Genomic DNA, 15,840 nt, shown 5'->3' with positions numbered 1-15,840 from the left:
TGCCTTATCTTGAACATGCATGCACGAAATCAACTAGTCGTAGATGAATAATCCATTCAAATCATTTCGTGAAGCTTATGACCTTCCTCCACTGTAATATCCCAGTATATGCAAATAAAAATATGTAATCAATTCAGCTATAAGTCTAATGAACAAATACATGGGAATTATCATTACTTGTGTAAATACACTTTTAATAGAATTACGTAACACAACCCCTTTAAGCCTTTTACAGAATTGTTTGAAGTATTTTTGTTGTTGACTGCATATCGAGATGATCCTGTATGGTAAACACGCCCAAGTACAGGTTAAAACAAAGCAATTAAGGTAACAGGTTTATGCAATGTTTTTACAAATATTTTAAGAGGTTCGTTTTGATCATAAAAACTTTAACTTGTTAATCTTTTCTTCGTAGAAGTATTTCGTTCTGGGTGATACAGGATGTTGGATGCATTCCTGAGGGTTTAACCACTAATTTTACTTTTGAAGTCTGGCCCTGCACATGGGTAAAACTGTTTGTTATATGAATCAGGAATTTAAATGATCAGCAAATTTGAATACCGATCTTGAAGATTTACATCATTTTTTTGTGGTAAATGGCTAAGGGAACTATCATTTTAATTCAAAGAGGTGAGGGTGATTTTTTCTTTAAAAAAAATATATTCTGATCCCAAATTTGATGAAAAAAAAAACGAAAATAGTCTCCTCAGTCTTACACTTTCCCAATTTATTTCTTGGTATTTCATGCATAAAATATTAAGTAAGGGGATGAAATTACAAGTTTACAAAATTTGGATGCTGAATCTATATGTTAATTAGGTAACAAATTAGTATGTCTGAAATTGTCAAACTGAATTTTTTACCCCTTAACATAGAATTGTTAATATTTTGAGTTAGAGCTGGTAGACTTTTCTATATATTTTTTTTATCATTTGTTCCAATGGTACATGTAGTACACTACACTGTGAAACTATTTTTGAGAACGAGCCGGTGCGATTTTTTTATTTTGTAATTATTGTCTTAAAGAAAAGAAATACGAAACAACTGTGTTCTCGGGCGATCTTCTTGTCAAACAGATTACAAAAAAAATATCCTGAATCCAGATTTCCCCGTAGTGTTAAATTTTGCAGAAAAGAAAATTGTTGACAGTGTCAAAAAACTATATAAAAAAATGTTTGACCGCTCCATCTTCGTCCCTCCCTTTTAATTTAAATTGTTGTTACCTAACATAGAAATTAAATACAAGGTTCACAGAACTCACATACCACAATTGATAAAACAAAATCTTAAAAAATGCGTATTTGCTGACGTGTTAATGTAGAGGCGAAAATTAGTTCGTTTTTCATTAGAATTAAGAGTCTGTCTGAGGACTACATAAAAAGTTTTTGCATAATACATAATCCTTCTGTATAATATTTAGAGCACTTAATGTGACAGTTTTCCAATGTTTAATCAATGATTGCTCAAGTATAATCCACATGTAACAGTAAAGACACGAATTTCACACAGTTCCTCCACAGAATTAATTCTACTAGCTAAAATGATTAACAGTTGACACCTTTTTAAAAAAATACATAAGGTTTCTTAGGCCTTTAAGTATTCTCTTAAGAAGATTCGACGTTTAAAATCCGGGCGCGGGAGTTTTTCGTTGCATTGAAGACCCATTGGTGACCTTAGACTGTTGTCTGCTCTTTGGTCAAGTTGTTGTCTCTTTGACACATTCCCCATTTCCATTCTCAATTTAATGAGTCACTGAAAACATTTGGTCGACTTGTACTACTTGTAGTCTGTAGCTGTGATACATGATATTTGATCAAGTTTCGTTTATTATTTTGTATTTATTTTGTATATGAGTTAGGCCGTTAGTTCTCTCGTTTGACTCATTTAATTTGTTTTTTCGAGGCTTTAAAAGCCGATTATGCGATAAGGGTTTTGTGCATCGTTGAAGGCCGTATGAAGACCTAAACATAATATATATATTATTTCTGTGTCATTTGGTCTCCGGTGGAGAGTTGTCTCATTGACATTAATATCACATTTTCTTTTTGTATAGTTGTTTGTTTAAACAAGTCAGGAAACTGATGTACAGTAGTTGTCGTTTGTTTATGTAATGTATACGTGTTTCTCGTTTCTCGTTTTTTTATATAGATTAGACCGTTGTTTTTCCCGTTTGAATGGTTTTACACTAGTAATTTTGTGGCCCTTTATAGCTTGTTGTTCGGTGTAAGCCATGGCTCCGTGTTGAAGGCCGTACATTGACCTACAATGAATAATGGTTTTACTTTTATAAATTGTTATTTGGATGGAGAGTTGTCTCATTGGCACTCACACCACATCTTCCTATATCTATGTAACTTTTCTCCATAGCGTACGTTTTCAGGCATGTAGACATATTTTTTTTTAAATGTCCCCTCGGTATTTTTCGCCTCTTTCGAAATAGTGATTTGTATTTTGCGATGCTTAGTAACAATTATAAAATATTATTGAGACAAAAACAAAAGAAATTAACTAAAGTCATTTTCGTTCTCTAAAAATGTCATCTGAAAATGAAATCTCATGTGAGGACTTAACTTAAGGGTAACACTTAAAAATTTAATTGCTGAAACAAACACGTACCCCGTTCAAGTGTTGTTTTATTAAACTATTTGACACCTGAGTTTGATAATCATATTTAAAATAAGAGTATAACTGTTCAAGTTTCTTGTCTAAAAGGAAAACGATGCGGGTGGTCGATTAGAACATAGTGTAAAGAAAGTACTAAAAGCAATGTGGTTAAATTATGTACTCAGTCAAATAAAAAAGGGAGAAGAAGTGGATTCGAGCAATTGCAGGCCCTCGACAATGAGAAAACCCCATTCATATAGTAAGCTATAAAAGACCCTAACAAGAAAAAAATTGCGGCCTTTTATATAGGTATTCGTAAAGTATATATATTAAGAAACTCGCTTATGATTGAAAAGATGAATGTAAAGTCAATTTCTTATATTTGATAAGTATTTTTGGATCTACAAGTAACCGACCACGTCCACACTGTGTACTATTTGTATTTGTATCCATCTAATATCATGAGGTAAGCCTATTTCAACTGATTTTTATAGTTCGTACTTATGTTATACTGTACCACCACTGTCCCAGGTTAGGGGTAGGTTTGGGGTCCCGCTTACACGGTGTAACAACGCCAAATTCTGTATAAATGTGCTAGGCCCAAGCCAGGAGCCTTTAATTCATGGGTTGTCGTTTGTTTATATGTTACATATTTATTTTTCGTTCATTTTTTTTTTGTACATGAATTAGGCCGTTAGTTTTCTCATTTGAATTGTTTTATATTGTCATTTCCGGGCTTTGTATATCTGACATTGTTGAAGGCCTTAAAGTGATCTATAGTTAGTTTATGTATTATTTGATCTCTTATAATGAATTGTCTCTGTGATGATAATGATAATCTCTGACGTTCGTGTTACGTCTTTCCCATACGATATCACAGTGATAGATTGTGATCGCATTGCAGTTACAGTGTAGATCACTTCTAACCTCTCATTAGAACTGTCAGAATATCTGTCATAGAACTGTTCTAACCTGTCCTAGAACAGTTCTACCCGAGGTAGAACTGTCAGGATCAGTCCTAGGGTAGAACTGTCTAAATCAGTTCTAACCGTAGAAGTACGGTAGAACTGTCAGCAGAACTGACTAAATCACTAAGTCAGGACTGTAGAACAGTTCTAAATGACATCACTGCAGTAGCAGAATAACTGTTTAGAATTTAGAAGAAATAAATCACTTCCAATTACTAATAGCAGATTTTCTATATTTTTTACTGATCAAAAGTTACGTGTACAAATATCGAAGTGAATAGAAGGTTATCCAACTCATTGGAGAAATATTTTTATAAGATTGCATATCTATACTATTAAACGAGAAGACCTCATTTTGGGTGTCGCTTCTCTTCTTTCCACAATAAATTAATCTTCATGCCTCTGTGTCCTATATGTACAGTGCATAATCGCATTTGTCATCCATTCATATGATTATCCAGAGTTATTTTGGGAGAAAAACGAGAAAAAAGGCGTCCGGATATGTTTCCGTCATTGGACGAAATTTTAAGTCAGATTAGACTTCCGGTTTGCGTTTTCTGTATACTTTTAACATACATATATCACCAATAAAGTCTGTTGTTATTTATGTATTATTGTCATTTTGTTTATTTTCTTTGTTTCTTCTGACATCAGACTCGGACTTCTCTTGAACTGAATTTTAATGTGCGTATTGTTATGCGTTTTACCTTTCTTCATTGGCTATATAGAGGCAAAGGGGGAGGGTTGAGATCTCACAAACATGTTTAACCCCGCCGCATTTTTGCGCCTGTCCTCAAGACAGGAGCCTCTGGCCTTTGTTAGTCTTGTATTATTTTAATTTTAGTTTCTTGTGTACAATTTGGAAATTAGTATGGCGTTCATTATCACTGAACTAGTATATATTTGTTTAGGGGCCAGCTGAGGGACGCCTCCGGGTGCTGGAATTTCTCGCTACATTGAAGACCTGTTGGTGACCTTCTGCTGGTTGTTTTTTTCTTTGGTCGGGTTGTTGTCTCTGACAAATTCCCCGTTTCCATTCTCAATGTTATTATATTGGTTAATGAGGTCCAATAATTTTGTTATGTGATAACGAGCCATCCTGACTCTTGGAATAACAAATGTAAAACAATTTAAATAATAATGCCCCCTCCCCTAATACTAACTACCTAATTTATGTACAAAAAATGCAAGAAAAACAAATAATTTTTGTTACACATCAACAAAAGAAAATCACTCAATTACATGCTCCTGACTTTGAACAGGCACAGACATGCAGAATATGGCGGGGTTAACAGGTTAAACATGTTCTCTTGCCGATTATAAATCTGAAATAAAATCGGCAAAATAGCAACACTCTACATAATTTAAACGCTTGTTTACCCAAGCCTTTATATTAAGGCAAAGAGTTCTTCAAACTTATAAATCAACTCTAGCCGTAGAATTTATAAATCAATTTCAGCCGTAGAATTTATATAAAAATCAATTCTGGCCGTAGAATTATAAAAAAATCAATTCTAGTCGTAGAATTAGAAATTAGTTCTAACCGTAGAACTGTTCTAGAAGTAGAACTGACCAAATATTTGGTCAGTTCTAGCTAGAACTGTCTAAAACTGTTCAAGGGTAGAACTTTCAGGATCAGTTCTAGGTCGAACTGTCAGGATCAGTTCTAGGTCGAACTGTCCAAATCAGTTCTAGGTAGAACTGACCAAATCAGTTCTAGCTGGAACAGTTCTAACCTAGAACGGACTAAAAGGTTCTACCTACTGTTCTAGAACAGTTCTCCTGACAGATTTAATGAGAGGTTAGAAGTGATCTCCACTGTACACTGGACAGTCATGATTTCCGTGTTCTACAGACTTTTCGTCCACACGAAGGAAGACTGTTTTGGTATAACACACCAAAATGAGAAAGTTATGTTAATGACACCTTTATGATGAAGTGTGTTCTCAAGAGTACGTGCAACGAAGAAAATGAAAAATTTCCTTCACTGTGGATTTTTTTGGTCATTTTATTTCAAATGCATGATCTTATGTAATAATTAACCAAATATTGAAGAATAACATTAACAGGTATACATGTAGCAAACATGTACATATTTGCATTTAAACGTTTTCTGCAGCCATGCAGGCCTGCATCAAACACTAATTTATGGCAAACTGTGTGTTTCAGTTTAATATTAAAAAATATTAAATGAATTTTGAATGCGCTATATAGTGCAACCCTAACTAATATTCGGGAAGGGTTGGGTGATCCAAAATACGTTTCAACACTGTCCCGTTCGATATGTGCATGTCCAAGTCAGCCTGTAGTTAAATTGTTGTCTTCGTTTAGAGTCTTTAATATTTTATTTATTTATTGGGAATTTGTTTTATAATTCAAGCCGTTGTTTTTCAAGTTTAAATTTTCAATTAATTAAAAAGGCCGCGGTAATTTTTAACTGACTATACGACATGGGTTTCATAGGCTGTACGGTTCATATAGTGTATTTTCATCTCATTCATTTGTTTTCTGGTAAATAGTTATTTATTTGGCAATCAAACATATAAAAAAGAAGATGTGGTATGTTTGCCAATGAGACAACTCTCCACAAGAGACCAAAATGACACAGCAATTAACAACTATAAGTCACCGTACGGCCTTCAAGAATGACCAAAGCCAATACCGTATATGTACGTCCTCTGTGTAACGTTATAAATAATATCTCTATTTTATATATATAGTGAACCAAATCTTAATAAGAATAAGCTGACATATATATGTACATGTATATTCGAAAAAAAATTATTAGATAAAGAAATTGTTTAAATTCTTTTCTTTCTCATCATAAATAAATATTTATTAAATCAAATATCAGCAATTATTTTTTATTCCTTCAGTACTGTCTTTGTCAGTATTACAAATGTCCTCGCCAGCGGCTCCGTCGAATGAATGGTTGCTGTGGTACAAAGGTCGACTAGTGCAAACTACTTTTTTGTCAATTTCCTCATCATCCGATTGTTTTTGATAGCGCCCTTGTTTCCTGTTAAGAATTAATGCGCATACAGAAAATGTCAGGACGATCGTTCCGAACACAGCACCAACTGTTAAAGCTACTATTGTCATGGTCTTCTTTTCAGAAATGTATTCACAGTTTCCTTCTGATAATATAATTCTAAAATACAAAAAATACATGATATTTATATTAAATAATACAATTCAGTAAGCTTTTTTTCTTTTAGTAGTTTTGAATGTATAAAATAACCGTACCTTATAAGATTTTATTGTTGGAAGTCAAGTCCAGAGGAAACTTTTATGTTAAAAATCAAAATTAGCACGTAAAGTATATTTGTATATATTTTCACGAATGAAAGTCAGCCAGACTCTATTCTTATGATGACAAGATGATGTATGATTAATGTATCCCCTGCAGTTTATCAAAAGTAAAATAGTAGTTATCTATTATAATATATAAGTACAACAAATATTAAGCGGGGAATTCAAAGGCTTCAATTATAGTTATCCCTTCATTCGGATTCTACACACAAAGAGAAAGCTTCAAAGCCAACAACTAACCATCAATCGATACCTCCATACATGTATGTCGATATGTCTTTTCGCTGATTCCGATTATCGAGGGTTTCATATTCGTAAGGATGTCGTCCCTTGTCTCATGTTTTGGAAAAAAGGAGGTCAAAATTTGCAACATAAATTATGCACGAAACAGTCATTCAAAAGTAAAACAACTCTTCTTCAATGTAAAGATGCAATATCAATCGGCTCTCATCGGGTCACTCCGCTGTTAGATGAAGGTACGGAATCGCCCGAGATGTGACGAATGACGGTACAATATCAACGTACTTACTTATATTGTGTTGTCATTTCTTTTAATACTTCATAATACTTTCCATCAGACAGATCCGATTCGATTATATCGTGGACTTGATCGATACAATCGTCTGTTAGAAACTTATTGGCAGTTGTTCCTGCTTCTGTGTACACCTTCAAAAGAATAGCATATATAAGAAAATAATTACAGAAGTTGGAGAAAATGAAAAAAAACATAATATATGAAAGAGGAGTTAAATACTTTATTTACTATTAGTTAAGATTGTAATCGCGAGTTTGATGAAAATAAAATGTATTCAATACGTTTATTGTCGCGTTTCTTTCTTCTTCTTTTTTCCGTTTGAACCCACTAAAAAAATTATTGAATCATAAGTATGCATGTTTGATTTATTTGTCAGATTTATTTGAACGAACGAACCACGTTTTACTCAATGGCGTTGTTCTTCAATTCACAGTAAGTTGTGACGTGATCGTATGTTTGCAGTTTTTTCGGCTCTAAATTGTATGAAATGTTTCTATGTCACTGGACGCCTTCAAGACAACAGATAATTCAAACGAAATATATGTTATTATATATTACCTTTCTGTCATCTTTTGATAGTAATATTACAATATCATTGTCACATTTCTGAAAGTTCCAGCTATTTCGTATGAAGTGAATGAAGTCCACAGCAGAATCTTTTTGACTCCTGTAAATCAATATAGAACAGTTATATGAATCATTAAATGTGTCGAAACAACACAAATGGCCCCGTCTCAAAAAGTTGAAAATCTGCAATATCAACAACACATGTGGAGACAAACATGATGGTAGTCTCCCATGTCAAAAATCAGCTACAAATGTGAAGGCATATAGAAAAAAAAGTCCGTATAATTGTGATTTTGAACAATTTTCAAAGTCTTAAACCCTTAATTTTGACAAAATTCAGTGTAGCGGAACCTAACGTAAACTTGACCTACACCTTATCATAGTTAACTCACATACCAAAAAATCAGTCCAATATCTGAAGGCGTTTAGAAACAAGTCCGTATAACTGTGATTTCAACAATTTATCAAAAGCCTAAAGCCCATAGTTTTGGCAAAAATTAGCGGAGCGAAACCTAACTTCAACTTAATCTATAACTCAACATGGTAAAATCACATACCAAAAATTTAGCCCAATATCTGAAGGCTTTAGAAAAAAAGGCCGTATAATGGTTTGTTGCGGAATGACGAGATGCCAAAATGATGGACAAGGGTAAAACTATATGGCACTGACAACTTCGTTGCAGGACCATAAAAAGAGATGTGGGATATTTGTCATCGAGATAAGCCCCTATAACTGTGTGATATTTCCTATTTTGCAAATTCGGTATTTCAAAATATATCTATAACAAATTCCGAATTTGCAAAATAGGAAATATAACAACTGCACACAAAAGCATGTGTGATTTCATATTGATCCTGCAATTATCAGTTGTTTCGAGTTTCGAGTCTTGATCTCGGCTACGCCTTTTGCAAATAAAGATTACTTTGACCTTATATATATAAATACATGTATGTAGTTTCTGTTGCAATTGCCCTACCGTGCCAAATTTGAAATATTATACCAACTTGGATCAGTTAAGGCATTTTTGATTTTTGTTTGTTTGAGGACTGTGCTCCATGCAGTTATAACATCTAAACTGTCACAACCTTTAGAAATTTAGAGTTGTGCCAGTTCACGTCGCAAATAACTTTTTTTATTTGGCATATCTTTGTATTTTTTGCGCCGCCCGTGTTTGGAAATTTTAAGTTTGTACCAGCGTCTGTGTTGTCCGCTTAAATTGTAAACTTTCAAGATTTTCATATTGTCTCAATTTGAATACTTGACAGGATTAATTTGACATCGTGCTATTACCGAAGAAGGGTATCTGTGATCTAAAATATCTAATATTTGTTCATCTTATAGTTATTTAATGGTGATGTTGTACCCTTGTTGGCTTGTTTTATATATAAACCTGTCGGTGACCTTCTGCTGTTGTTTTTTATATGGTCGGGTTGTTGTCTCTTTGAAACATTCCCCATGTCCATTCTCAATTTTATATGTATATGACATGGATATAAAACACGATCATTAATACTAAGCGCCGCTGCGCAAGTACCAAAACTCTTTTCACCTACAAAAACTCTTTTTTCGTTACATTTCTACGCCGTAATGATAAATACAATTATGTACTATATATTTATCTTTAACATGCTTCAAATCATTGATTCAAAAGTATTTTTTGTAAATTAGCTATAAAACATTATTGAAATATTTCTAGATTTCTGGTTGTGTCATTTCATTTATTTATTGTTGAGAGACCTGTACGTCTTAAAAAAGATATCCGGAAAGTTACAAAATTTACTTTCTTAAGAATTGAACATACCATACATATATAAGATGCATGTTCATATCAATATTAGATATTGATCAAGGCCAGATATAAATGTAAACAGATATACTAGTATCATATATCGCCTGATTTTATGGTCAATACTGATAAATGCAGGATATTTATATACATTGATTTGATGGCATTGAACATTTGGTTCTTCTCATGTACATATCACGGGAGATAATCCTGTTTTAATTCTATAATCACAATCGGCTATTTAAACCTTCAAGTTGGGTGGTGCCACGGCGACAGATATAGAGATATGACTTGACAGAGTTGTGTCGAGTGCTAAAGAGATCAGTACTTTTGAGTATATACATGTAGCTTTTCACGTTTTCAATAAAATTGAGAATGGAAATGAGGAATGTGTCAAAGAGACAACAACCCAACCATAGAAAACAACAACAGCAGAATGTCACCAACAGGTCTTCAATGTAGCGAGAAATCCCCGCACCCAGAGGCGTCCTTTAGCTGGCCCATAAACAAAGCATTTTGTACTTTTTAAAGCTTTCATTTTTTTTTAGCCTTATTGGTGTAGAGAATAAAGAAAAGTTTTTTTGAACACACCAAAGGCCATATATGGTTTTGCATTTCAGCTTTCTAATAAAAATAAAAATGGCCATAATTTGGTTATTAAATGGTTCTTTCCGACAGCCTTTCCACCAGGTGAAATGCAACCTTTTTTTTTTTTAAAGAATTTAAGACTTCTGACTGATCAACACATTTAAAACATATTGTCAAAATATGATGAGTTTGTGATTTTCGAACCTAAAATCTTGATGAAACCCTAGGCCGCAACCTACGGTTCAACATGTTTTGCTAACAAAAGACGTGTATGATCATATGGCAATTTTAGACATTTTTTTCTGGATCAGGGGTGGCGGCCAAAGATGATTATACTATATAAACAGTGTATTTCTTTATTTTTAACATGCTCTGTATATATAGTCAATACAGATATACATGTACAATATTGAAATCAAACTAAATACAGATCTCGGATTTCTTTATGCTCATTTAAATAAGTGAGTTGCAATGCTCATTTGAATAAGCGAGTTGCGATTGACCTGAATATCCATCAGATTGAATTTGCAGAAATCCGTATTAAATACTTTAATTCATAAATTTAGACCAAAGAGAATAAGTTATGTTACATATATCAACTAATTTCCTAGACTGCATGCATCATTGTCAATAACATATATAAACGGTGCCTTTTTTTCTGCACCAGATGCGCATTTATACAGTCAGTGTCTCTTCAGTAATGCTCGAGGCCAAAATATTTGAAAATCAAAAGTTTATTAAAAGTATGAGAGCTATAAACCAAGTATAGCTGGACAAGGAATCCGAGCTTTGCATGAAGGAGAAACATTCCTTAATTTTAAATATTTTCAAAAATTTTATAACAGCAAATTTGAATAACACAAAATCCGTATTTCGATGTCAATACCGAAGTACTGTTTACTAGGATGGTGTTACCCTTGGGGACTAACCAATACTCACGTTATAGAAGGCTTTAACGACGGAACAAGTGCTATTGATATATTGTATCCATCGGTACTGGTACAGTTTTGACAGCTGCATTTTCCTGATTCAACAACTGTAGTAACGATAGCATCGAGCTCATCCGCTGAAATGTGTTTAAAATTTTTATGTTCAAATGAATAAACTTACAACTGTTTTTTTTCTTCAAACCCCAGTTATTTTCTTAAGAATCAATTCTGAATTGTAGATATTTTTTTTAGTTTCGCCTACCTACACCTTTATAAAAAAAAATGGTCTGGCTTCAAGTGCTTTGTGTGAGAATATGTCCACTTGGGCTCTCAATCATACAACTGTACCCAGCACTCAGAGAACAAAGCTCGAAACATCAAATCCAGTATTTTGATTGGCTGAATTATAAGTCAGAACAGGGTTAAAACTCTGACTGAGTAAGACGTCAGTATTATAATTAAACATAATTTAATTTTGGATGTAACGCGTCTTTTGATTGGCTGACGTTATTTTGTTATGAGCCCATAGACATAATCTAGTCATGTGACCGTGACGTCATCTACGTTTTTTCATGGTTTTCTTCGGTTTAAAATGGAATTTAGAATTAAATTATAAGAAATGACTAATATTTTTTTTGTCTGTTCGAAATAACATAAAAAATGTGGTGCACACTGTTAAATAACCCGCCACGCACGTTATTCAGTGTGCACCAAATTTTTTATGTTATTTCTTCATAGACAGAAAAAATATTACACTCATTCCTTAATTGTATGCTAAAAATATCTAGAAGTAAGGATTGATACTTTAAGTCAGAAAAGCATTTGATTCAGTTGAGGTACAAAATATAAGTTAATTTAAAACATATTTCTAGGTTGTTTAACTCCTTTTATACACATATGATTTCTATTGCGTCTGGCGAACATAAAATTGTACCCACCCATGGTCGCGTGAAGATAACTCTAATAAAACTAAAATACCATTTACATAATAGTCAAAGATGTAAGCGTCTAATATAAATAATTGGAATAAACATACATACAAAAAAAAAAGATATGGCATGATTGCCAATGAGACAACTCTCCACATGAGACCCAAATGACACAGAAATATACAACTATAGGTCACCGTACGGCCTTCAACAATGAGCAAAGCCCATACCGCATATATAGTCGGCCATAAAAAGGGTCCCAAAATGACAATGACAAAAAAAATCCAACGAGAAAACTAACGGCCTAATTCAAGTATAAAAAATATACGAAAAACAAATATGTACACATATATACCGTAAGAAGCGTTCGATGAAAGGTACATGATAAAGAACGAAATGAATCATTCTATTTTTAATTTAAATCTTCATTGACGGGCGAGATCAAAGGTGTTGAGACATATTTAAAGATTTATCAATTATAGATAAACAAGTAAATAAACGGTTTATGTAATAAGAAACACGCTATGTAGTGGTGTTGCACCTTGCACATTGTGTTTTAAATATTTTGTTAAATACGAGAAAGTCTGCATGTCTGAGTTTACATTTTACATGTTTGTACATCAATCTATATTTTTTTCCATACTTTATAAGAAGAATAGTGTGCAAGATATTGATTCACACGATAGTTACGTTTACTTCATATTTAAGATTATCGTAAAGACATACTAGGTTGCTAAGTTTTCAACTATCCTTAGTGTTTGTTTTTGTGCTCTAGGTATGTAAAGGTCGTTTATTTACTTATTTTCTAAAAACAAAAAATGTACACCTATGTGCCTGAGGTTTGATAATGAGGGATTCTCTATTGGTTATCAAATAGGTGTCTCCGACGTTTATACATTTCTGTTTTTCTAAACGTTCGTACGTATTCGAGCGAACCTGTTGATTGGTCATGCAGAAGAAACAAACGCCATACATGTTTCTCATACGGTTATTTTATTTCCCTGTTTACAAAACTATTTTTAGTAAAAGTGTGAGTACATCTTACCTTGTTGAGAAGATAAAACTGCATTAGGGTCACAGATCCATGACGTCTTACAATGTCTTCCGCAGAGATTAATATTAATTTGAGGATTAGGAAAATCTTCTTTCTCCCAGAATTCCTTGTGTGAAATTTCGGCAACACAGTTCACTTTAGAGTTTGTAGAATTGTTTAAAGTTTGGGATAAAGTAATTGTAACACTTGAAATATAAGTCAAATAGATACACAATTTTGAACAGGTAGACATTTTTGTGTGCCTATACATTACCTTTTCTTATGGTCGGGTAGATAATACTATTGACATTTATTAGAAATGTTGACATAACACGGACCGGTACGTGCAGGAGGTAATTAACCTGTAGAGTATAGGGCTCTCGACCAATGAGTGTAGAATCAATTGTTTCTCAATGTAAATCGGATTAATGATTTTTGATTTATTTTTTCGTTTATTTTTTAGTGGCGGAACTGCTCGACATACGAAAGTATGGTTACCCTATGAAGGGTGTAAAGATCCAGAGAAGAATATTCTCCTTTTGTTGATGCCCTTTTATGGTCTACTAGAACACACTCGCGAAATCGCGGGCATTCAGAGTAGTTTAAAGTATGCAAAGTGTTGTTGGAAGAATTTTGTAAAATATTGAATGACTGGAGAATTTCAGCAAAAGTATCATATTTAAAGTCATAGGTTATTGGGGACATTTTTGTTCCATATTTGTTTTTCGTTCATTTTTTTGTACATAAATAAGGCCGCTAGTTTTCTGGTTTGAATTGTTTTACACTGTCAGTTCGGGGCCTTTTAAAGCTGAGAACGCGGTTGGGCTTTGCTCGTTGTTGAAGGTTGTACAGTAACTTAGTATAATTGTTAATATCTGTGTCATATTGGTCTCTTGTGGAGAGTTGTCTTAACATGGCAATCATACCACATCTTCTTTTTTTTGTAATCAATGAATTTTGTAAAAGATTTAATGACTGGAGAATTCAGAAAAGGTATCAAAAGTTCACATGAATACTTTTAGCCCTTATCTGTATATTATGAACATTCATTACTATATAAATATAGTGTATTTACTTTCAATTCTACGTTTACTAATCGATCCATAGTGGTCATTGATATAGTATACAGACCCTCTCTATTTAATAAACTCTGTGACTGCCATGGATGGTAAACTTGAAAATGATACCAGATAGAATTCTGAAAATACACTTTATTCTTTGTATATGTATGTTCAAAGATACAGAAAAACGCAAACCGGAAGTCTAATCTGACTTAAAATTTCGTCCAATGACGGGACAATATCCGGATGCCTTATTTGGTACCGTTTATGTTAATATGTGAATAAATTTAGAACCTCGAAATCACATATAAAATATGCAATATAAAAGCAACGCAAAAGAAAGAAAACCTTTTAAGATTAGCTATAACGCAGCTACTTTTTCAAGAGCAGGACTGTCTAACAAAATAAACGTCAGTCATCTTCTGCTATTTCCTTACATATGTGAGCCTCCTCATGGGTTTTTTTACCCCACGCAACAAGTTGCGGAGGGTATAATGTTTTTTACCCGTCCGTCCGTCTGTCCGTCCGTCTGTCGTACCGTCCGTCCGTCCGTCCGTCCGTCCGTCCTGTTTCTTGTCATCGCAACTCCTCTCAAACCACTCAACAGAATTTCACGAAACCTTTTCAGTAAATAAGGACATACTATATAGTTGTGCATATCGACGGGAAATTGCGATTCAATTTTTTCTAGGAGTTACGCCCCTTTGAACTTATTTACTTTAGTGTACTACTGCAACAGTTTGTCATCGCAACTCCTCTCAAACCACAAAACAGAATTTCACGAAACCTTTTCAGTTAATAAGGACATACTACTAGTATGTAGTTGTGCATATCGACGGGAAATTGCGATTCAATTTTTTTTCTAGGAGTTACGCCCCTTTGAACTTATTTACTTTAACGTGCTACTGCAACAGTTTGTCATCGCAACTCCTCTCAAACCACACAACAGAATTTCATGAAAATTTGTAGATAATAAGGACATAAAACTTAGATGTGCATTTAGACAAGAAATTTTGATTCATTTTTTTTTCTAGGAGTTACGCCCCTTTGAAGTTATTTACTTTAGTGTACTACTGTAACAGTTTGTCATCGCAACTCCTCTCAAACCACACAACAGAATTTCACGAAACCTTTTCAGTAAATAAGGACATACTATGTAGTTGTGCATATCGACGGGAAATTGCGATTCAATTTTTTTTCTAGGAATTACTCCCCTTTGAACTTATTTACTTTAGTGTACTACTGCAACAGTTTGTCATCGCAACTCCTCTCAAACCACTCAACAGAATTTCATGAAACCTTTTCAGATAATAAGGACATACTATGTAGTTGTGCATATCGACGGGAAATTGCGATTCAATTTTTTTTCTAGGAGTTACGCCCCTTTGAACTTATTTACTTTAACGTGCTACTGCAACAGTTTGTCATCGCAACTCCTCTCAAACCCCACAACAGAATTTCATGAAACTTTGTAGATAATAAGGACATACTACTTAGATGACCATTTAGACAAGAAATTTTGATTCA

General features: G+C 33.5%; 1 protein-coding gene across 1 annotated transcript; it reads right to left on the bottom strand.

The window, feature by feature from the left end:
• Positions 1 to 6,329: 6,329 nt before the first annotated feature.
• On the bottom strand, positions 6,330 to 13,626 carry LOC134693687 (uncharacterized). Its single transcript, XM_063554583.1, has 5 exons — positions 13,265 to 13,626; positions 11,301 to 11,427; positions 7,978 to 8,086; positions 7,414 to 7,550; positions 6,330 to 6,723 (listed from the first exon to the last, which is right to left on the bottom strand). The coding sequence occupies exons 1-5, from the start codon at positions 13,521 to 13,523 to the stop codon at positions 6,423 to 6,425; spliced, it is 933 nt and encodes a 310-aa protein (XP_063410653.1). The 5' UTR covers positions 13,524 to 13,626; the 3' UTR covers positions 6,330 to 6,422.
• Between the last annotated feature and the right edge of the window lie 2,214 nt (positions 13,627 to 15,840).

This window comes from Mytilus trossulus, chromosome 12, assembly GCF_036588685.1.
Source record: "Mytilus trossulus isolate FHL-02 chromosome 12, PNRI_Mtr1.1.1.hap1, whole genome shotgun sequence".
Lineage (NCBI taxonomy): Eukaryota > Metazoa > Mollusca > Bivalvia > Mytilida > Mytilidae > Mytilus > Mytilus trossulus.
Note: the sequence above shows the minus strand (reverse complement) of the source record. Positions and strands in the feature narration are given on the sequence as shown.